Source organism: Mustelus asterias, unplaced genomic scaffold (genome assembly GCF_964213995.1).
Source record: "Mustelus asterias unplaced genomic scaffold, sMusAst1.hap1.1 HAP1_SCAFFOLD_2097, whole genome shotgun sequence".
NCBI classification, from domain to species: Eukaryota; Metazoa; Chordata; class Chondrichthyes; order Carcharhiniformes; family Triakidae; genus Mustelus; species Mustelus asterias.
The window spans coordinates 1-24,522 of NW_027592042.1; the positions used below are offsets into that span (position 1 = coordinate 1).

Sequence of the window (24,522 nt, forward strand, 5' to 3'; positions counted from 1 at the left end):
CATACATGCGCACACAGGCACATATGTATGCACAAATATATCCGCACACACATGGATGAACACAAGCACACAGACATTCACACACATGACACACTCACACATGTGTGCACACACACAGTCACGCAAAAGTGTAGACACAAATGTATGTGCTCGCATGCAGACAAGCACACGCATGCACACAGGCATACACGCACATGACACACACACATACATGCACACACACGCACATGGACACACAGGTGCAGAGACAAATGCTTGCACACACACAGATGAGCACATGCATGAACACAGACATACACACACATGGCACCCACACATGCGTGCATATGCGCACATATACACAGACACAGGTGTGCACACACATACTCCACACATACGATGTGGCGAATGGAGTGGGATTGGCGGGTGAGGGGGCGATGTGTGAAACCTAATGCGGTGATTCAATACTTTTCAAAAGAGGACTGGCTTGAATTGAAGATTCTTCCCCTCCCTGAATCGCGGCGAAACAGCAGCAGTGGCCTGTTTACCCGAACAGCGCTCGCTGTGAAACCAGGGAACCAGTTTCTCATTGTGCCTGTGGGGCACAGGTTCCTCCATGGAAATCCAGCTATTCAAAACTGCAGCACAACACCCCAGGCCTGTGTGTCACACGCAATCACACGGTAACTCAGTGATGGGGAGAAAGTGGAGGGGGGCGGGGGGGGTGGACACGGGGTTGGGCGTTGGGGCTTGATACAATCTGGAATATACTTGCCCGGAAGGGGTGGTGACTCAACAACAACCCGCAAAAGGAAGTTGGTCATTTCTGGAAACGGGAAACATGAGACAAGTCTCGAGTCGGATGACGAGTAAACTAGATATTAGCGGCTATTTTATATTTAAGCCTCATTAGGTACTCCCAAAAGCTAAAGAGTTTCTCTACACCCACTGCTTTGATTTCAATTTGATTTATTATTGTCACATGTATTGGGATACAGTGAAAAGTATTGTTTCTTGCGCGCTATACAGACAAAACATACCGTTCATAGAGAAGGAAAGGAGAGAGTGCAGAATGTAGTGTTACAGTCATAGCTAGGGTGTAGAGAAAGATCAACTTAATGCAAGGTAGGTCCCATTCAAAAGTCTGACGGCAGCAGGGAAGAAGCTGTTCTTGCCACGTGACATCAGACTTTTGTATCTTTCTCCCGACGGAAGAAGGTGGAAGAGAGAATGTCCGGGGTGCGTGGGGTCCTTGATTATGCTGGCTGCTTTACCGAGGCAGCAGGAAGTGTAGACAGAGTCAATGGATGGGAGGCTGGTTTGCGTGATGGATTGGGCTACATTCACAACCCTTTGTAATTCCTTGCGGTCTTGGGCAGAGCAGGAGCCCCATACCAAGCTGTGATACAACCAGAAAGGATGCTTTCAATGGTGCATCTGTAAAGGTTGGTGAGAGTCGTAGCGGACATGCCAAATTTTCACTGTTGTTTCCAGGTTACTGTTCCAATCCTTCTGTGACTGAGTTACAAACCACTCAGATCCTGACCAGTGACACACGTTGGGGTGATACAGTGGGTTAGCACTGCTGCCCCACAGCACCAGGGACCCCGGGTTCGATTGCCAGCTTGGGTCACTGTCTGCATGGAGTCTGCACGTTCTCCCCGTGTCTGCGTGGGTTTCCTCCGGGTGCTCCGGTTTCCTCCCACAGTCCGAAAGACGTGCTGGTTAGGGGTGCATGGGCCGTGCTAAATTCTCCCTCGGTGTACCCGAACAGGAGTGTGGCGACTGGGGGATTTTCACAGGAACTTCACTGCGGTGTTAATGTTAAACTGATATGTGACACTAATAAATAAACTTCAACTTTAAGTCTCCCACGTGATAGCAAACTGCAGCATCCTCAAAGGCCACAGACAGTCACACTGACGGATTTTCCTGCACAGAGATTCAAATAATTCAACACAGTTGGTTAGATGAAATCTTCCAATGAATAATCCAAATTCACTGGGATTTTACCATAATCACCGCTTCTTGATATTCTGTGAACTGGTCTTCAAGAGACTCCAGAGTCTTTCTTACAACCAGTGTTAAGTCCTGGCGTTGACTTTGTGCCGATAGGAATTATGTTTGCTATTCCCCAGTTCACAAGCTTGCTTCCTTTATTAATGGAAGTTTTCAATATGGGCTTGAATGCCAATTGGTTTCTGTAACTAACCAAGGGTGTATCCCAACTGGACCAATCCTGTCGCACTTAATGGGTTCCCCGTGTCTCTATCCCCCCAGTCGCAAAGGTTTTCCACCGAATATCGCATTTACCATCACAACACAAATAACACACTCCCTCACTGTAACACTCTGATATACCCCGCACCCCTCACTGTAACACTCTGATATACCCCGCACCCTCACTGTAACACTCTGATATACCCCGCACCCCCTCACTGTAACACTCTGATATACCCCGCACCCCCTCACTGTAACACTCTGATATACACCACACCCCTCACTGTAACACTCTGATATATCCCACACCCCCTCACTGTAACACTCTGATATACCTCACACCCCCTCACTGTAACAGTCAGATATACCCCACACCTCCTCACTGTAACAGTCAGATATACCCCACACCCCCTCACTGTAACACTCTGATATACACCACACCCCTCACTGTAACACTCTGATATACCCCACAGCCCCTCACTGTAACAGTCAGATATACCCCACACACCCTCACTGTAACACTCTGATATACCCCACACCCCTCACTGTAACACTCTGATATACCCCACACCCCCTCACTGTAACACACTGATATACCCCACACCCCTCACTGTAACACACTGATACACCCCACACCCCTCACTGTAACACTCTGATATACTCCACACCCCTCACTGTAACACTGATATACCCCACACCCCTCACTGTAACACTCAGATATACCCCACACCCCCTCACTGTAACACACTGATATACCCCACACCCCCTCACTGTAACACACTGATATATCCCACACCACTCACTGTAACACTGATATACCCCACACCCCCTCACTGCAACACTCTGATATACCCCACACCCCTCACTGTAACACTGATATACCCCACACCGCTCACTGTAACACTCTGATATATCCCACACCCCCTCACTGTAACACTCTGATATATCCCACACCCCCTCACTGTAACACTCTGATATACCCCACACCCCTCACTGTAACACTGATATACCCCACACCACTCACTGTAACACACTGATATACCCCACACCCCTCACTGTAACACTCTGATATACCCCACACCCCTCACTGTAACACACTGATATACCCCACACCCCTCACTGTAACACACTGATATACCCCACACCCCCTCACTGTAACACTCTGATATACACCACACCCCTCACTGTAACACTCTGATATACCCCACACCGCTCACTGTAACACTCTGATATATCCCACACCCCCTCACTGTAACACTCTGATATACACCACACCCCTCACTGTAACACTGATATACACCACACCCCTCACTGTAACACTGAAATACACCACACCCCTCACTGTAACACTCTGATAGATCCCACAAGCCGTCACTGTAACACTCTGATATACCCCACACCCCCTCACTGTAACACACTGATATACCCCACACCCCTCACTGTAACACACTGATATACCCCACACCCCTCACTGTAACACACTGATATACCCCACACCCCTCACTGTAACACACTGATATACCCCACACCCCCTCACTGTAACACTGATATACCCCACACCCCTCACTGTAACACACTGATATACCCCACACCCCTCACTGTAACACACTGATATACCCCACACTCTTCACTGTAACACTGATATACCCCACACCCCTCACTGTAACACACTGATATACCCCACACCCCCTCACTGTAACACTCTGATACACCCCACACCCCTCACTGTAACACTCTGATATATACCACACCCCTCACTGTAACACTCTGATATACACCACACCCCTCACTGTAACACTCTGATATACCCCACACCCTCACTGTAACACTCTGATGTACCCCACACCCCTCACTGTAATACTCTGATATAACCCACACCCTCACTGTAACACTCTGATATATCCCACGCCCCTCACTGTAACACTCTGATATATCCCACACCCCTCACTGCAATACTCTGATATAACCCACACCCTCAATGTAACACTCTGATATACACCACACCCCTCACTGTAACACACTGATATACCCCACACCCCCTCACTGTAACACACTGATATACCCCCACCCCTCACGGTAACACTCTGATATACCCCACACCCCTCACTGTAACACTCTGATATACCCCACACCCCTCACTGTAACACTCTGATATACTCCACACCCCTCACTGTAACACTCTGATATACCCCACACCCCTCACTGTAACACTCTGATATACCCCACACCCCTCACTGTAACACTCTGATATACTCCACACCCCTCACTGTAACACTCTGATATACCCGACACCCCTCACTGTAACACACTGATATACCCCACACCACTCACTGTAACACACTGATATACCCCACACCACTCACTGTAACACTCTGATACACCCCACACCACTCACTGTAACACTCTGATATACTCCACACCCCTCACTGCAACACTCTGATATACCCCACATCCCTCACTGTAACACACTGATATACCCCACACCCCTCACTGTAACACACTGATATACCCCACACCCCTCACTGTAACACTCTGATATACCCCACACCCCTCACTGTAACACTCTGATATACCCCACACCCCTCACTGTAACACTCTGATATACCCCACACCCCTCACTGTAACACTCTGATATACCCACACCCCTCACTGTAACACTCTGATATACCCCACACCCCTCACTGTAACACACTGATATACCCCACACTGCTGACTCTAACAATCCAATACATCCACATCTCTCAGCAATTCACCAATGATCCTTAGACAGCACCTTCCAAACCCACCACCACTTCCATCTAGCAGAACAGGGACAGAAGATACATGGGAACACCACCACATGCAAGTTTCCCTCCAAGCCACTCACCATCCTGACTTGGAAATATATCGGCCGTTCCTTCGCAGTCGCTGGGTCAAAATCCTGGAATTCCCTCCCTAACGGCATTGTGGGTCAACCCACAGAACGTGGACTGCAGCGATTCAAGATGGCGGCTCACCACCACCTTCTCAAGGGCAACTAGGCATAGGCAATAAATGCTGGCCAGCCAGCAATGCCCATGTCCCACGAATAAATTAAAAAGTAACTCTGATATGAAATTGTGAAGGTTTAAACTTGTTAACAGTGAAGTCATTGCTCCCAATGGAAGGTTGAAATCTTGCTCTTGTTCCTCCAGGCTTTATGGTTCCTACTCCAGTTTAGTTGGTGGCAACGTGTCGGTGGCGATGGAGGATTTCACCGGGGGAATTCCTGTGTCCATCCGGATGAGTTCCACCACAGGGGATGACCTCTGGCTGTTGGTTAAGAGAGCACTCACCCAGCAGACCCAGGCATCTTGCTCCATCGAGGTAATGCCGACAATCCACCCTCTCCCGAACTAACCCCTGTGCAACCTGCCCGGGGGAGAGGCCTCGCTTCGTCGCTAAGCAACCTGCAGAGGCCTTGTCATTCAGGCTGACATGAGCCTGTGGCAACAGTTACCACAGATCTACAGGGAAGGATTGAGGTTTGGGGAAGAGGGAGAGATGGTGAGTGTTGGGGAGACTGGGAGGTTTGAGGAGAGTAGGGGGATGGGCAGAGGGGGCGTTCAGTGCGGGGAGAGGGGGAGGCTGGGAGATTTGGGAAACGTAGGGGGCTGGGCAGAGGGGGCATTCGGTGTGGAAAGAGGGGGAAGCTGGGAGGTTTGGGGAGAGTGGGGAGCTGGACAGAGGGGGCATTCGGTGTGGAAAGAGGGGGAGGCTGGGAGGTTTGGGGAGAGTAGGGGGATGGGCAGAGGGGGCATTCGGTGTGGGGTGAGGGGAAGCTGGGAGATTTGGGGAGAGTCGGGCTGGGCAGAGGGGGCGTTCGGTGTGGTGACAGGGGGAGGCTGGGAGGTTTGGGGAGAGTAGGGGGATGGGAAGAGGGGGTGTTCGGTGTGGGGAGAGGGGGAAGCTGGGAGGTTTGGGGAGGGTAGGGGGCTGGGCAGAGGGGGCGTTTGGTGTGGGGAGAGGGGGAGGCTGGGAGATTTGGGGAGAGTCGGGCTGGGCAGAGGGGGCATTCGGTGTAGGGGGAGACTGGGAGGTTTGAGGAGAATAGGGGGTTTGGCAGAGGGGGCGGGGCGTTCAGTGTGGGGAGAGGGGCAGGCTGAGAGATTTGGGGAGAGTCGGGGGCTGGGCAAAGGGGGCGTTCAGTGTGGGGAGACGGGAACATTGGGGCCGTGGGGGAGTGAGAGCGAGGCTGAGATCTCAGCATGGTGGCGAATGGACGTTAGAAGCTCAAGGGAGACTTGGGAGACCCAATCTTACTGTGGCTGCCTCCCTCTGTGTTTGCACCTCACTTCTGGAGTGCTGCTCTGCCTATTGATCTTCCTGCCCCCTTTCCAATGAGGCTGCGCGTGAGTAAACCTCGTGATGTCTTCCCAGTTCCCCGAGTTGCACGGACAACAGGTTGGGGGTGGGTGGGGTGGGGGGTGGGTGGGGGGGTGGTGGTGTGCCTAACACTGAGGGCAGGAGGTCCCTTGGGCAGGTAAGGAGATAACATGGATCATTCACATCCTCTTATAGAGGTCAGAGAGCTGATGCTTCAACGTGGATTCCTGGGATCTGGGAGCAGGAAGTCGCAGCTGATTCTGAACTTAACGTCCCGTTAAAATTTGGATTCTCTCCAGGTGGAAAACCGCAGGGACTTGGAAAAGGACAATGGACTTGGCTTGCTGAAGGCCCATGCCTACGCAATCACTGAGGCAGATAAGGTGCGTGTACCCGACAGACCCCACCATTTCATCCACATTCCTAATTTGATTTGATTTATTATTGTCACATGTATTGGGATGCAGTAAGAAGTATTGTTTCTTGCGCACTTTACAGACAAAGCATACCGTTCATAGAGAAGGAAAGGAGAGGGTGCAGAATGTAGTGTTACAGTCATAGTGGATGTGATGTATCTGGATTTCCTGAAGGCATTTGACAAGGTGCCGCACCAAAGGCTGCTGCATAAGATAAAGGTGCACAGTGTTACGGGTAATGTATTAGCATGGATAGAGGATTGGTTAACCAACAGAAAGTGAAGAGTGGGGGTAAATGGGTGTTTTCCTGGTTGGCGATCAGTGACTAGTGGTGTGCCTCAGGGATCAGTGTTGGGACCGCAATTGTTTACGATTTACATAGATGATTTGGAGTTGGGAACCGAGTGTAGTGTGTCAAAATTCACAGATGAGACCAAGATGAGTGGCAGAGCAAAGTGTGCAGAGGACGCTGAAAGTCTGCAAAGGGATACAGATAGTCTAAGTGAGTGGGCGAGGATCTGGCAGATGGAGTACAATGTTGGTAAATGTGAGGTCATCCATTTTGGTAGGAATAACAGCAAAATGGACTATTATTTACATGGTAAAAAATTGCCGCATGCTGCTGTGCAGAGGGACCTGGGCGTCCTTGTGCAGGAATCTCAAGGAGTTGGTTTGCAGGTGCAGCAGGTAATTAAGAAGGCAAATGGAATTTTGTCCTTCATTGCTGGAGGGATGGAGTTTAAAAACAGCGAGGTTATGTTGCAGCTGTATAAGGTGCTGGTGAGGCCACACCTGGAGTACAGTTTTGGTCTCCTTACTTGAGAAAGGATATACTGGCACTGGAGTAGGTGCAGAGGAGATTCACTTGGTTGATTCCGGAGTTGAGAGGGTTGGCTTATGAGGAGAGACTGAGTAGACTGGGGCTATACTCATTGGAATTCAGAAGAATGAGGGGAGATCTTATAGAAACATATAAGATTATGAAGGGAATAGATGAGATAGAAGCAGGGGAGTTGTTTCCACTGGCGGGTGAAACTAGAACTAGGGGGCATAGCCTCAAAATAAGGGGAAGCTGATTTAGGACTGAGTTGAGGAGGAACTTCTTCACACAAAGGGTTGTGAATCTGTGGAATTCCCTGCCCAGTGAAGCAGTTGAGGCTACCTCATTGAATGTTTTAAGGCAAGGATAGATACATTTTTGAACAGTAAAGGAATTAAGGATTGTGGTGAGCGGGTGGGTAAGTGGAGCTGAGTCCACAGAAAGATCAGCCATGATCTTATTGAATGGCGGAGCAGGCTCGAGGGGCCAGATGGCCTACTCCTGCTCCTAGCTCTGATGTTTTTATAGCTCGAGTGTAGAGAAAGATCAACTTAATGCAAGGTAAGTCCATTCAAAAATCTGACAGCAGCAGAGAAGAAGCTGTTCTTGAGTCGGTTGGTACGTGATCTCAGACTTTTGTACCTTTTTCTCCCTGGAAGAAGGTGGAAGAGGGAATGTCCGGGTGCGTGGGGTCCTTAAATATGCTGGCTGCTTTGCCGAGGCAGCGGGAAGTGTAGATAGTCAATGGATGGGAGGCTGGTTTGTGTGATGGACTGGACTACATTCACAACCTTTTGTAGTTTCTTGCGGTCTTGGTCAGAGCAGGAGCCGTACCAAGCTGTGATACAACCAGAAAGAATGCTTTCAATGGTGCATCTGTAAAAGTTGGTGAGAGTTGTAGCTGACATGCCAAATTTCCTTCATCTTCTGAGAAAGTAGAGGCGTTGGTGGGCTGTCTTAACTATAGTGTCGGCATGGGCGAACCAGGACAGGTTGTTGGTGATCTGGAGACCGAGAAACATGAACCTCTCGACCATTTCCAACTCAATCCCAGCCTTGTTTCCAAATCCCTCCATGGCCTCACCTCCCTCCCTACCTGGACCCTCTCCTCCGAGATCTCAGCGCTCCTCTAATTCTGGGCCCCTTGCGCAACCCCCAATTTGAATCTGTTCACCATATATGTTCATGTCTTCAGCCGTGCTGGGTCCTGAGCTCTGGAAGTTCTTCCCTAACCCGCTCCAACTCACTACCTGCACATCCTTGGATACTAAGGGACAATTTCCCATTGTAATCCACCTATCCTACACGTCTTTAGACACTAAGGGGCAATTTAGCATGGCCGATCCGCCTAACCTACACATCTTTGGACACGAAGAGACAATTTAACATGGCCAATCCACCTAACCTGCACATCTTTGGCACTCAGGGACAATTTAGCATGGCCAATCCACCTAACCTGCACATCTTTGGCACTCAGGGACAATTTAGCATGGCCAATCCACCTAACCTGCACACCTTTGGACACTAAGGACAATTTACCATGGCTAATTCACCTAACCTACACATCTCAACAGTAAGGGACAATGTAGCATGGCTAATTCGCATAACCTACACGCCTTTGGATACAAAGGGACAATTTAACATGGCCAATCCACCTAACCTGCACATATTTGGACTGTGGGAGGAAACGGGAGCACCCGGAAGAAACCCACGCAGACACGGGGAGAACGCGCAAACTCCGCACAGACAGTGACCCAAGGCCAGGATTGAACCCGGATCCCTGGCGCTGTGAGGCAGCAGTGCTAACCACTATGCCACTTAACTTGGTTGTTGGCGTAATTCCTCGCACACTCGGGAATGTTCAGCAAGTGCTGTCCAATTGCGGAATCGTATCTAATGTTTAGACTTTGTCTGGATTTCTCCGATGTCCTACGGCCCGCCACAGCTGCCGGTGAGACCGGAGAATCCCAGCCACGGGCGAGGTTGGAGAATTCGGGCCATTGTGTTCTGAGTCTTGCACGCACAGGCTGAGTGAGTACAGTCCGTAAGCTGCCTATCACAAACAAACGAAAGTATCCGATCGTCCTGTCAGTTACCATTCATCAATCATCGGGATTTATAACCCCCACAACTGGCATCACTCCCACATTGAAACTCACAAAACACGTTACTCACTTGGTATGATAGGCAGGACAACTTTTTGGCTTCATGACAGCATCATAGGAACATAGAAATTAAGAGCAGAATTAGGCAATTCAGCCCTTCGAACCTGCTCCACCATTCAATCAGATCATGGCTGATCTCTCCCTGGTCTTAACTCCACCTCCCCACCTGTTCCCCGTATCCCTTTAACCCATTTTTAAAATCAGAACTATATCTATCTCCTTCTTGAAACCATTCAATGATTCAGACTCCCCGCGCGATGGGGCAGTGAGTTCCACCACCCACTGCGAGAAGTAGTTCCTCCTCATCCCAGTTTTAAATCTACCGCCTCTCGACCTATACCCTGTGACCTCTTGTTCTAGATTGTCCCATAAGAGAAAACATTTGGTCTACAGTTACTTTATCAACCCCTTTTAGTGTTTTATATCCCTCGATCAGATCCCCTCTCATCCTTCTGAACTCCAGCAAGGACAAACCCAAACTGTTTAATCTCTCCTCATACGGGGAGGCGATAGTTTAGTGGTATTTATCGCTAGGCTATTAATCCAGAAACTCTGCTAATGTTCTGGGGACCCGGGTGCGAATCCCGCCACGGCAGATGGTGGAATTTGAATTCAGTTTTGGAATGAGGAGATCTGACTGGCTCCATTCCTCTGATGGGTTGGTTGCAAACTCAGCTAATGGATCTACTGATGACCATGAAACCATTGTCGGAAAAACCCATCTGGTTCATTAATGGGAAGGAAATCTGCCGTCCTTACCTGGTCTGGCCTACATGTGACTCCAGAGCCACAGCAAAGTGGTTGACTCTCAACTGCCCTCAGGCAAATAGGGATGGGCAATAAATGCTGGCCCAGCCAACGACGCCCCATGTCCCACAAATGAATTTTAAAAAACCCTTTATCCCCGGAATCAATCTGATGAACCTCCTCTGAACTGCCTCCACATCCTTCCACAAATATGGAGACCAAAACTGGAGACAATACCCCAAATATGGGCTGGAATTCTATCGGCTTACCCACCACGGAGAATCGGAGCGGGTGAGGGGGCGGAGAATGGAAAGGTCCTTTGACCTTGGGCGGGCTTTGGGATGAGCGAAGTAAAATCCCGCCTGTTGTCTCACTAGCACCCTATACAATTACAACAACACTTCTCTACTTTTATCCTCCAGTCACTTTGCAAAAGATGCAAAGGAAAATGCAAATTTAGTGGTGAGTGCCGCTCGTGTTGCCACTGCATAGTAACAGCATGAAATGGCTAGCTTCCCTTGTTGTTCAAATTTTTGAGATACCTTACCCTCCCGGGGCAGTCCGAGGTCGGCCGGGCTCTTGTCGGGACCGAACGTGATGGCCTGAGGCCCATTCCTGAGTCTGGGAGAACGCAGCAATCACCTGATCAGGGCAGCCGTTATCCCACAGGATGACTTTGATGCGCCAATATTTCAGCACCAAACGTTGCCCAGTGAGCAAAGAGCCCAGGCCCTAGTTACAAGGATGCCAATAAGGCCAATCTTATAGCAGCAATCCTGGCCAGAGAGGGTGGGCTTGTGGTAGGCCACCATAGAGAATCAATTAGCTGATTTTGCAACCAACCCATCAGAGGAATGGAGCCAGTCAGGCCTCCTCATTCCAAAGCTGAATTTAAACGTGGCAATGGAGCCCATTAAGACATGTAAGGAAATTCGTACAGGCAGCCGTGGATTGGACAATAGCAAATGGTATCATGGCTGTATCGGAAATGTGGGAGGGGTTGGAGGATCAGGGGTCATTTCATCGATGGCCTGTCTCTCATGGAAACTGAGAAAAATGGGCCATGGCAACACTATCTATTTGTACATACCCCAGGGAGGCACGGCGGTTAACACTGCTGCCTCACAGCGCCAGGGACCCGGGTTCAATTCCGGCCTCGGGTCACTGTCTGTGTGGAGTTTCTCCTCGTGTCTGCGTGGGTTTCCTCCGGGTGCCTCGGTTCCCTCCCACAGTCCGAAAGATGTGCAGGTTAGGGGGATTGGCGGTGTTAAATTGCCCCTTAGTGTCCAAAGATGTGTAGGTGAGGTGGATTGGCCATGCTAAATTGCCCCTTAGTGTCCAAAGATGTGCAGGTTAGGTGGATTGGCCATGCTAAATTGCCCCTTAGTGTCCAAAGATGTGCAGGTTAGGTGGATTGGCCATGTTAAATTGCCCCTTAGTGTCCAAAGATGTGCAGGTTAGGTGGATTGGCCATACTAAATTGTCCCTTAGCGTCCAAAGATGTGTAGGTTAGGTGGATTGGCCATACTAAATTGTCCCTTAGCGTCCAAAGATGTGCAGGTTAGGTGGTTGGCCATGCTAAATTGTCCCTTAGTGTCTAAAGATGTGCAGCTTAGGTGGATTGGCCATGCTAAATTGTCCCTTTGTGTTCAAAGATGTGCAGCTTAGGTGGATTGGCCATGCTAAATTGCCCCTAAGTGTCCAAAGATGTGCAGGTTAGGTGGATTGGCCATACTAAATTGTCCCTTAGCGTCCAAAGATGTGTAGGTTAGGTGGATTGGCCATGCTAAATTGTCCCTTAGCGTCCAAAGATGTGTAGGTTAGGTGGATTGGCCATACTAAATTGTCCCTTAGCGTCCAAAGATGTGTAGGTTAGGTGGATTGGCCATACTAAATTGTCCCTTAGCGTCCAAAGATGTGCAGGTTAGGTGGTTGGCCATGCTAAATTGTCCCTTAGTGTCTAAAGATGTGCAGCTTAGGTGGATTGGCCATGCTAAATTGTCCCTTTGTGTTCAAAGATGTGCAGCTTAGGTGGATTGGCCATGCTAAATTGCCCCTTGACATCAGGGAGATTAGCAGGGTAAATACGGAAGGTTACAGGTATAAGGCCTGGGTTGGATTGTTGTCTCTGCAGGTTTGATGGACCGAATGGCCTCTTTCTGCACTGTAGGGATTCTATGATTATATGGTGTCATTAAAGCTGATATTAACAGTGCGAGTTACTAAATTCGTAAGTTCAGTGAATGCAGAATCAGAAAGTGTGTCTCGAGCGCCGTGATACAGTTTGATTCTCTTCCCGCACCTAGTGGTGCACTAAGTCAGACGTTCCTCTGTTCCCATGGCTAGTCATTCCCAGAACAGGTCACTAGTCTGTCGCCCAGAAGCTTATAGCTTGAGAGGCGCTTCTCCACATCAAGCGTGGTTGACCAGGAGTCTCTCCCACTCTTACTGTCAGCCATTGGCATGTTTGGAAGGATTTTGACGTTCAACCTGTTTGGTCTCGTTACGAATGCACCTTCCTTGACCGCCAAGTCTTGGGGTGGGACTCGAACCTGGAGCTGCTGTCTCAGAGGCAGGGACGCTAACCCCACTGCGCCATAAGAACTCCAACCATGATACAGTGACATGGTGTCAATGTCTATGTCTTCCTTGCGAGAATGAGCTCGCAATGTCAAACGAATATCGCTGTCCATGCAGAACCTTCACAGAGGTGAAGCAATTCTTCACCGTGTGTGTGTGGAAAGCTCTCTCGGAACCGGTTGTAGCAACTCTCAACCATTCGGCCAGTTCATGGTGTGCAGAAGTGGTCACGGGAGCGAGGGATAAAGGGACACTTCACCTTGATAGAAGCGATATATATTCATAAGACAGGGACTTGCCCCCTGTAAGGTGAAAGAACGGAGCAGGCGCTGTGTCTATTTACCCTGTACATTCTCTGTGGCAAAGCCTCGATGAATCAGAGTCGCATTTCACTAATCAACATAGATCCATAGAAATATACAGTAAGGAAACAGGCCCTTCAGCCCAACTCGTCCATGCCGACCAGGTTTCCTGAACTGAACTCATCCCATTTGCTTGTGTTTGGCCCATATCCCTCTAAACCTCTCCCATCCATGTACCTGTCCAAATGTCTTTTGAATGTTGCCATTGTACCCGCCTCTTCCTCTAAGGGGAGGTGATGGCCTAGTGGTATTATCGCTAGACTATTAATCCAGAAACTCAGCCGATGTTCTGGGGGACCCGGGTTCGAATCCCACCACGGCAGACGGTGGAATTTGAATTAAATAAAAAAATATCTGGAATTAAGAATCTACTGATGACCGTGAAACCATTGTCGGAAAAACCCATCTGGTTCACTAATGTCCTTTAGGGAAGGAAATCTGCCGCCCTTACCTGGTCTGGCCTACATGTGACTCCAGAGCCACAGCAATGTGGTTGACTCTCAACTGCCCTCGGGGCAATTAGGGATGGGTAATAAATGCTGCCAGACAGCGACGCCCATGTCCAATGAATTAATAAAAAATAAACCTCCTCTGGCAGCTCATTCCATACACGCACCACCCTCTGTGTAAAAATGTTGCCCCTTAGGTCCCTTTTAAATCTTTCCCCTCTCACCCTAAACCTATGCCCTCTAGTTTTGGACTCCCCCACCCTGGGGAAAAGACCTCAGCTATTCACCTTATCTGTGTCCCTCATGATTTTAGAAACCTCGATAAGTCACCCCTCATTCTCCTATGCTCAAGGGAAAAAAGTCCCAGCCTATCCAACCTCCTTATAATTCAAACCTTCCAGTCCCGGTAACATCCTTGTAAATCTTTTTTGCACCCTTTCCAGTTCAAGAACATCCTTCCTACAACAGGGCGACCAGAATTGTACACAGTACATCCTTTTCTCATGCAGTATAAATTGTTGTTGGCTTTGAAATTTGGTATTCTTGCATCTGTCCTGATGAGTGCCAGTTGGAAGGCTTCGACAGTATGTTTCCTTTTTTTCAGCAATATATTTCATTCGGTTAAACGTGGTGGATAAATAGAAAGTTGTTGTTCACAGGTGTTCCCCTTGCCATGTGCTGCATGGAAGGTTCCGGGCCTGCTCTGGACATTTGGTTCACATCTTTTACCCATAAGTCTCTCTAACGCACTTGTTCATGGTCTATTGCCCGCTCTAAATCCTCTTGTTTCCTAGGTGCAGCAGGGTGCCTCCTCAGTAAAACTCTTCCGATTACGGAATCCCTGGGGCCACAAGGAGTACACAGGACCGTGGAGCGACAGGTACAAGGGAGGGCGAGGGTCTTGTGAAGCTTTTCCCAGACGAGGTAATAGTAAGGAGGACACAATATGTTGACAACCCAACCAGGGAGGGAGCCATACTAGACTTGGTATTGGGGAATGAGCCAGGTCAGGTGATCGATGTTTCAGTGGGGGGAGCATTTTGGGCTAAATTCCATACGATTTCGGGTAGTCATGGATAAGGACAAGAGTGGCCCTCGGGTGAGGGTGCTTAATCAGACAAGGACCAATGATATCCAAGTTAGACAGGAACTGGCGAATGTGGATTGGGAGCGGCTATTTGAGGGCAAATCCACGTCTGGCATGTGGGAGGCTTTGAAAGGCCGGTTGATTGAAGTGCGGGACAGGACATGTCCTCGTAAAAATGAAGGATAGAAATGGCAGGAGTCTGGAATCGTGGATGACAAGGGAAATTGGAAGCTTAGTCAAAAGGTAAAAGGTAGCATATAACAGGTCGAGGCATCTAAAAACTGACAAAATCATTGAGGAGAATATTGAAAGTAAGAAGGAACTTAAACTTGGAATTAGGAGAGCTAAAAGTCGCCATGAAATGTCTTTCACAAACATGGTCAAGGAGAATCCCAAGGCTTTTAATGCATATATTAGGAGTTAGAGGGTAACAAGAGAAAGAGTAGGCCCACTCAAGGACAATGGAGGGAATTTGTGAGTGGAGCCACAGGAAGTGGGTGAGATCCTTAATGAGTAAGATTGGTGGCATAGTGGACAGTGAAGAAAGTTATCTCCGACTGCAACGGGATCTTAATCAATTGGGCCAGTGGGCTGATGAATGGCAGATGGAGTCTAATTTAGATAAATGCGAGGTGATGCATTTTGGTAGATTGAACCAGGGCAGGACTTACTCAGTTAATGGTAGGACGTTGGGGAGAGTTACAGAACAAAGAGATCTAGGGGTACATATTCATAGCTCCTTGAAAGTGGAGTCACAGGTGGACAGAGTGGTGAAGAAGGCATTCGGCATGCTTGGTTTCATTGGTCAGAACATCGAATACAGGAGTTGGGATGTCTTGTTAAAGTTGTACAAGACATTGGTAAGGCCACACTTGGAATACTGTGTACAGTTCTGGTCACGCTATTATAGAAAAGATATTATTAAACTAGAAGGAGTGCAGAAAAGATTTACTAGGATGCTACCGGGACTTGATGGTTTGAGTTATAAGGAGAGGCTGGATAGACTGGGACTTTTTTCTCTGGAGCGTAGGAGACTGAGGGGTGACCTTATAGAGGTCTATAAAATAATGAGGGGTACAGATCAGCTAGATAGTCAATATCTTTTCCCAAAGGTAGGGGAGTCTAAAACTAGAGGGCATAGGTTTAAGGTGAGAGGGGAGAGATACAAAAGGGTCCAGAGGGGCAATTGTTTCACACAGAGGGTGGTGAGTGTCTAGAACAAGTTGCCAGTGGTAGTAGTAGAGGCGGGTACAATTTTGTCTTTAAAAAGCGTTTAGACAGTTACATGGGTAAGATGGGTATAGAGGGATATGGGCCAAATGTGGGCAATTGGGACTAGCTTAGGGCTTTAAATAAAAGGGGGCAGCATGGACAAGTTGGGCCGAAGGGCCTGTTTCCATGCTGGAAAACTCTAAGACTATGACTCTATGCGTACTTTGTATCGGTATTCACCAAGGAGAAGGGCATGATGGATGTTGAGACCAGGGATAGGTGTGTGAACGCTCCAGAGAATGTCAGTATATCGAGGGAGGAAGTACTGGGTATCCTAAATTGCATTAAGGTAGATAAGTGACCAGGGCCGGATGGGATCGATCCCAGGTTCCTGCGGGAGATGAGGGGAGAAATAGCTGGGGCCTTTACAGATATTTTCACATCCTCTTTGATCACAAGCGAGGTTCCAGAGGACTGGAGAATAGCCAATGTTGTTCCCTTGTTTAAGAAAGGAAACAGGGATAATCCAGGAATCATAGGCTGGTAAGCTTGGTGTCAGTGGTGGGGAAGCTTTTGGAGAAGATACTGAGGGACAGGATATCTGCACATCTGGAGGAAAATGGAGTAGTTAGTGATAAGCAGCACGGTTTTGTACAGGGAAGGTCATGTCTCACCAACTTGATAGAGTTTTTTGAAGAGGTGACAGAGATAATTGATGAGGGAAGGGCTGTGGATGTAGTTTATACGGACTTTAGGAAGGCGTTTGCCAAGGTCCCACATGGCAAACTGGTACAAAAACTAAAATCACATGGGATTCGGGGTGGGCTGGCTAGATGGATACGGATATGGCTTGGTCATAGAAGACAGAGAGAGTAGCGGTGGAAGGGTGTTTTTCGGAATGGAGATCTGCAGCCAGTGGTGTTCCACAGGGATCAGTGCTGGGACCTCTTGTTGTTTGTAGTAAATATAAATGACCTGGAGGAAAATGTGGGTGGTCTGATTAGTAAGTTTGCAGATGACACGAAGATTGGTGGAGTTGCTGATAGTGCCGGGAATTGCCAGAGGATACAACAGGATATAGATAAATTGGAGACTTGGGCACAGAAAAGGCAGATGGAGTTTAATCCGGACAAATGTGAGTTGATGCATGTTGGAGGATCAAGTTTAGGTGTGAATTATACTGTAAATGGCAGAACCCTTAGGAACATTAACATACAGAGGGATCTGGGCGTGCAGGTCCACAGTTCCCTAAAAGTGGCAACACAGGTGGCCAAGGTGATTAAGAAGACACATGGCACACTTGCCTTCATCAGCCGGGCATTGAGTACAGGAGTTGGGAAATCATGTTGCAGCTATATAAAACCTTGGTTAGACTGCATTTGGAGTATTGAGTGCAGTTCTGGTCACCACACTGCCAGAAGGACGTGGAAGCTCTGGAGAGATTGCAAAGAAGGTTCACCAGGATGTTGCCTGGTCTCGAGGGTGTTGGCGATGAGGAGAGGTTGAATAAACTAGGATTGTTTTCACTGGAAAGATGGAGGCTGAGGAGAGACCTGATAGAGGTCTACAAAATGATGAGAGGCACAGACAGGATGGATAGTCAGAGGCTTTTTCCCCAGGGTGGAAGTGTCAATTACAAGGGGGCACAGGTTCAAGGTGAGAGGGGGAAAGATTAAGGGAGATGTGCGGGGGAGGTTTTTCACACAGAGAGTGGTGGGTGCCTGGAACGCGCTGCCAGAGGAGGTGGTGGAAGCAGGAACATTAGCAACATTTAAGAGGCATTTGGATGGGTCCATGAATAGGGAGGGATACGGACCGAGTAAGGGCAGAAGGGTTTTTCTTTAGTTTAGTTAGGGCATCATGATCAGCACAGGCTGGGAGGGCTGAAGGGCCTGTTCCTGTGCTGTACTTTTCTTTGTTCTTTGCTCTTTGTAAGGGGGGTTAGCGATGGCCGATGAAGATGAAGACTGGGCTCCGGCAACAGAAGTGGGCAGTGTCTAAAAATACCAACATCAGGCAGTACGCATCTTATCCAATCTCACGCCCAGCGCGAGTTATTTCGGGGAGGTATCAAACACTCCCAGGACAGGTACAGCACGGGGTTAGATACAGAGTAAAGTTCCCTCTACACTGTCCCCCCATCAAACACTCCCAGGACAGGTACAGCACGGGGTTAGATACAGAGTAAAGCTCCCTCTACACTGTCCCCCATCAAACACTTCCAGGACAGGTACAGCACGGGGTTAGATACAGAGTAAAGCTCCCTCTACACTGTCCCCATCAAACACTCCCAGGACAGGTACAGCACGGGGTTAGATACAGAGTAAAGCTCCCTCTACACTGTCCCCATCAAACACTCCCAGGACAGGTACAGCACGGGGTTAGATACAGAGTAAAGCTCCCTCTACACTGTTCCCATCAAACACTCCCAGGACAGGTACAGCACGCGGTTAGATACAGAGTAAAGCTCCCTCTACACTGTCTCCATCAAACACTCCCTGGACAGGTACAGCACGGGGTTAGATACAGAGTAAAGCTCCCTCTACACTGTCCCCCATCAAACACTCCCAGGATAGGTACAGCACGGGGTTAGATACAGAGTAAAGCTCCCTCTACACTGTCCCCCATCAAACACTCCCAGGACAGGTACAGCACGGGGTTAGATACAGAGTAAAGCTCCCTCTACACTGTCCCCCATCAAACACTCCCAGGATAGGTACAGCACGGGGTTAGATACAGAGTAAAGCTCCCTCTACACTGTCCCCCATCAAACACTCCCAGGACAGGTACAGCACGGGGTTAGATACAGAGTAAAGCTCCCTCTACGCTGTCCCCCATCAAACACTCCCAGGGCAGGTACAGCACGGGGTTAGATACAGAGTAAAGCTCCCTCTGCACTGTCCCCCATCAAACACTCCCAGGACAGGTACAGCACGGGGTTAGATACAGAGTAAAGCTCCCTCTACACTGTTCCCCATCAAACACTCCCAGGATAGGTACAGCACGGGGTTAGATACAGAGTAAAGCTCCCTCTGCACTGTCCCCATCAAACACTCCCAGGACAGGGACAGCACGGGGTTAGATACAGAGTAAAGCTCCCTCTGCACTGTCCCCCATCAAACACTCCCAGGACAGGTACAGCACGGAGTTAGATACAGAGTAAAGCTCCCTCTACACCATCCCCATCAAACACTCCCAGGACAGGTACAGCACGGGGTTAAATACAGAGTAAAGCTCCCTCTGCACTGTCCCCCATCAAACACTCCCAGGACAGGTACAGCATGGAGTTAGATACAGAGTAAAGCTCCCTCTACACCATCCCCATCAAACACTCCCAGGACAGGTACAGCACGGGGTTAAATACAGAGTAAAGCTCCCTCTGCACTGTCCCCCATCAAACACTCCCAGGACAGGTACAGCATGGAGTTAGATACAGAGTAAAGCTCCCTCTACACTGTCCCCCATCAAACACTCCCAGGGCAGGTACAGCACGGGGTTAGATACAGAGTAAAGCTCCCTCTGCACTGTCCCCCGTCAAACACTCCCAGGACAGGTACAGCACGGGGTTAGATACAGAGTAAAGCTCCCTCTACACTGTCCCCCATCAAACACACCCAGGACAGGTACAGCACGGGGTTAGATACAGAGTAAAGCTCCCTCTACACTGTCCCCATCAAACACTCCCAGGACATTATTAGATTTGCAGTTATTCTCTCAGTGTGAGGGCAGTGTGATATTTGCCACTCACCCCGAGGTTTCTCTGAGTCAAGAAGTCAGCTTTCCCGCTCACTGAGCTCTGCGTTAGCCCCCAACTGATTTCATTCCTGACCTTTCGAGTGTCACAGACAGCGAGGGGTCGCAGTGCCATAGCTCCGGGCTGGTTTCCCCGGGATGTCTAACACACTCTCCTCTCGCTGCAGGTCTCCCCTGTGGAATCACGTCAGTTTCACTGAGAAGGCCAGACTCAAGCTGAAGATTAAGGAAGACGGGGAATTCTGGTAGGTGCTTCAGATTGAACCGAGTCTTGGTTTGCTCAGATTCTCCTGTGGCTTGTCCGTGGAGAGGTGATCGCTGGCTCTGTACGGGGATGCTTGTAAATCGTTGCGACAGTTGCACTGGTGGGTTGCACTGGTGGGTGTGATGGAGAACTCTGCCAATCGAGGGGTCAGGCAGTGTGAGATAAGACCAGGAAACTCCGCATAAGGGAATCGTGTGAAGATCCAACAGTTAGCTCCAGTTGGCTTCAGCCTAGTTACCTCAGAGGCCTGGGATAGGGACAGGAGTGGCTCGGTGAGGGCTCCTGGCCGCTATCCAGCACCTGCCCATGGAAAATCTGCCGTGATGACCCCTGCAGTCAAATAGGCCACAAATTCTGCCGAACGGCATTGGGCGACTGTGCGGAGTCTGCACGTTCTCCCCGTGTCTGCGTGGGTTTCCTCCCGGTGCTCCGGTTTCCTCCCACGCTCCAAAGATGTGCAGGTGAGGTGGGGTGGCCATGCTAAATTGCCCCTTCGTGTCCAAAGATGTGTGGATTAGCCAGGTAAATACATGGAGTTCGGGGGATAGGGCCTAGGTAGAATGCTCTGTCAGAGGGTCAGTGCGGATTCGATGGGCCAAATGGCCTCCTTCTGCACTGTCGGGATTCTATGATAGAATTGAATATCTGCTTGGCTCAGAGTGTGATGCCACTAGAGAGGAACATCCAGCCCTCAGTGTCACTCTGGGAATGGCCACAGGCAGAGGATGAGGTGGTAGAGAAATGGCCGACGTTTCTGAGGCTCTGTCTGGGAGGGTCTGGTTTTTGATTCAGGTTTTGGTCAGCTCTTTTTTCCAGCTGCGAGCCTTTGACTTTTTTCGCTGGCTCGTTGACTTCCACAGTCAGAGAGAGAGAGAGTTCTGAGATCTCCAGCCAAAACGGTGGCTATTTTTGCAGGGGCCTTGCTTCAGGTTCTGTGACTCACACTTTCAGAGTGGAAAACGTCCAACTGAGTTTCCTTAGAGCACTCACACACACACACTCACACTCACACACTCACACACACACACTCACACACACTCACACACACACTCACACACACACACTCACACACACACACACACACGCACACTCACACTCACACACTCACACTCACACACACACTCACACACACTCACACACACTCACACACTCACACTCACACACACTCACACACTCACACACACTCACACACACACACTCACACACACACACACACTCACACACTCACACTCACACACTCACACACTCACACACACACACACTCACACACACTCACACACTCACACACACTCACACTCACACACACACACACACGCACACTCACACTCACACTCACACACACTCACACACTCACACTCACACACACTCACACTCACACACACTCACACTCACACACTCACATCCACACTCGCATCCACACACACTCACACACACACACACACACTCACACTCGCATCCACACACACACGCTCACACACACACACGCTCACACACACACAAGCATACGTACACGCTCGCACACACGCTCGCACACACGCTCGCACACACGCTCGCACACACGCTCACACACACATTTGCACATACAGACACACTCACACACACACATGGAATTCGCTAGTCTCGTTCCAGGTCGTTATTCCCAGTGCTTTCTAGTTGTATTATATTCCCTGGCCGTCACTGGAGACGACAGTCAGTGTTTGGATTCTTTTACCTTGTCTGAAAGCACAGGGAGCGGTTCCATTGTCCCTTTGAGAAACTCCCTGCCTCATTCCCGATACTTTCCTGACCACCCCCGGGATTTGTGTGTATTTGAAAAAGCAAAACTCAAATCTTTTTGAAGTCCTAAATATTTCTGTCTATAACTCCACAGTATTCGCCTCGATGCCAATATTGCCTTTGCCCGTCCGGAGATACTCAGCAGTGGAGGAAGTCTCCGAATTCGGGCAATTCGGGATTTGTCGTGGATTTTGCGAGGCATCCGGATCAAGGCTGGTTGTCCTCATTCTCTGACCTTTCACTTTGTGTTTCACTCACCCCCGCAACCCACACCCCTCCCCCTGCTCCCCACACTCCCCCTGCTCCCCACTCCCCCTGCACCCCCCCACACCCCTCCCCCTGCTCCCCACACTCCCCCTGCTCCCCACTCCCCCTGCACCCCCCCACACCCTTCCCCCTGCACCCCATATCCCTCCCCCTGAACCCCACACCCCCCCCCTGTCCCCCATACCCCTCCTCCCGAACCCCACACCCTCCTGTACCCCACACCCCTCCCCTCTGCATCCCACACCTCCCCCTACACCCCACACCCCCCCCGTACCCCCAACACCTCCCCCCTCCTGCACCCCACACCCCCTACTCCCTCTACAGGATACCAGCTGATACTCTGGTGGAAAACTTCTCTGAAATCGAGCTGTGTAGCATACAGCCCCTCTGCCACCACAGCACCCACTGCGACTGGACGATCACCTCACACGAGGGCAGATGGGTGCCAGGGATCAGCGCTGGTGGGACCCCCAGTGAAGGTAGGGGCACGACAGGCAGGGGGCACTGTGCCGACGCAAGCTCTCTGTCCCCACACCCCCCATCGGTGAGGGGCAGCGGCTGTTCCGAGATGGCGAGACAATCATAGAAACCCTACAGTGCAGAAAGAGGCCATTGAGCCCATCGAGTCTGCACCGACCACAATCCCACCCAGGCCCTACCCCCATATCCCTACATATTTACCCGTTAATCCCTCTAACCTACGCATCTCGGGACACTAAGGGGCAATTTTTAGCATGGCTAATCAACCCCTAACCCGCACATCTTCGGACCGTGGGAGGAAACCGGAGCACCCGGAGGAAACCCACGCAGACACGGGGAGAATGTGCAAACTCCACACAGACAGTGACCCAAGCCAGGAATCGAACCCAGGTCCCTGGAGCTGTGAAGCAGCAGCACTAACCACTGTGCCACCGTGCTGCCCAACAAGGGGTTGAGGAGGGCAATGCCCAGAGGGGTAGGATATGTCTGGATGAAAGCATTCAACACTTGCTTTGAAGGAGGCATATGGGACAGAGTATCAGAGCAAGGAGGTAATGTTGGAGCTGTACAGAGCGTTGGTTAGGCCACAGCTAGAATACTGTTCTCAGTGCAGGCTTGATGGGCCAAATGGCTTCTTTCTGCACTGTAGGGGTTCTGTGATTCTCTAATTTTATTCTACAAGATCTCCAGATGTATCTCGATGCCAAATTTTGTTTAATCACGCTCTTGGAAATTTTCTCCTTATTTAAGGTGTTATTTAAATATAGATTGTCCTCCTTAAGGTCAGTGACCAAAGGTCGGAAGGTAGGTTCTGAGTAGCGCCATGAGGTGGAGGGGAGATTTTTGGGGTGGGACACAGAGAGGACATGTCCACTTTTCTTTTGGCTCACGTCCAACCCTTGTTGGCCCCTGTGCCTTGCCCTGATCTTGTGGCCTGTTGTCTTCTTGCTTCCTGGATCTTTCTCTTAAAAATTATATATTATAATCCGTGCTAGTTTTTTCTTGTGTGGGGTGGTGTGTGGGGGAGGGGGGTACCCCCCTATGGCAGAAGAGGAGGAGTAGGTGTGGGGGTAATGAAAGAACAAAGGAAAACAGGGTAATGGTCTGCTTCCGTCGTATTTTAGGTAGATGGGGGGGACGTGGTTGTTGAGGTGGTGTGTGTTAGGAGTTGGGGGCTGCTAGGTTGGGGGTTTACGTGTTTCCGGGGGCTGGGGAGGTCCAAGTGGTGTGTGTGTGTTGGAGAGTTGTTTTTGGAGGGATTTGTTGGAGAGATTCAGGGAGGGAATTCTGGGGTTTAAGGTTCGTGGGGCTCGTAGAAAGTATGGCGGCCACTGATTGGATGAAAAGAGACCAGAATTGGAGAGCGTTCCATCACACTCCATCTGGGCCTACGCTGTGCAGAAGCCTGCAACACAAGCTCAGTCATTGGACATCCAGAGGTCTACTTCGAAAATGCAGTGATCTCGGAGATGACAGGGATTTACAGAGCGGGAAATCGCCCAGGCCATGGTTAGGCTACAGCTGGAGTACGGTGCGCCGTTCTGGTCACCTCACTATAGGAAGGATGTGATAGCACTAAAAGGGATACAGAGGCGATTCA

General features: G+C 49.8%; 1 protein-coding gene across 1 annotated transcript in view; it reads left to right on the forward strand.

Moving 5' to 3' along the window:
• Positions 1 to 5,372: 5,372 nt before the first annotated feature.
• Positions 5,373 to 24,522, forward strand: part of LOC144489290 (calpain-3-like) — a gene marked incomplete at both ends in the record, with an annotated part of 57,872 nt that continues 38,722 nt past the window's right edge. The window contains 5 exons of the mRNA XM_078207158.1: positions 5,373 to 5,544; positions 6,843 to 6,926; positions 14,877 to 14,962; positions 20,302 to 20,379; positions 22,767 to 22,921. Of these exons, the coding sequence (XP_078063284.1) occupies positions 5,373 to 5,544; positions 6,843 to 6,926; positions 14,877 to 14,962; positions 20,302 to 20,379; positions 22,767 to 22,921 (575 nt within the window). The remainder of the gene's footprint in view (positions 5,545 to 6,842; positions 6,927 to 14,876; positions 14,963 to 20,301; positions 20,380 to 22,766; positions 22,922 to 24,522) is intronic.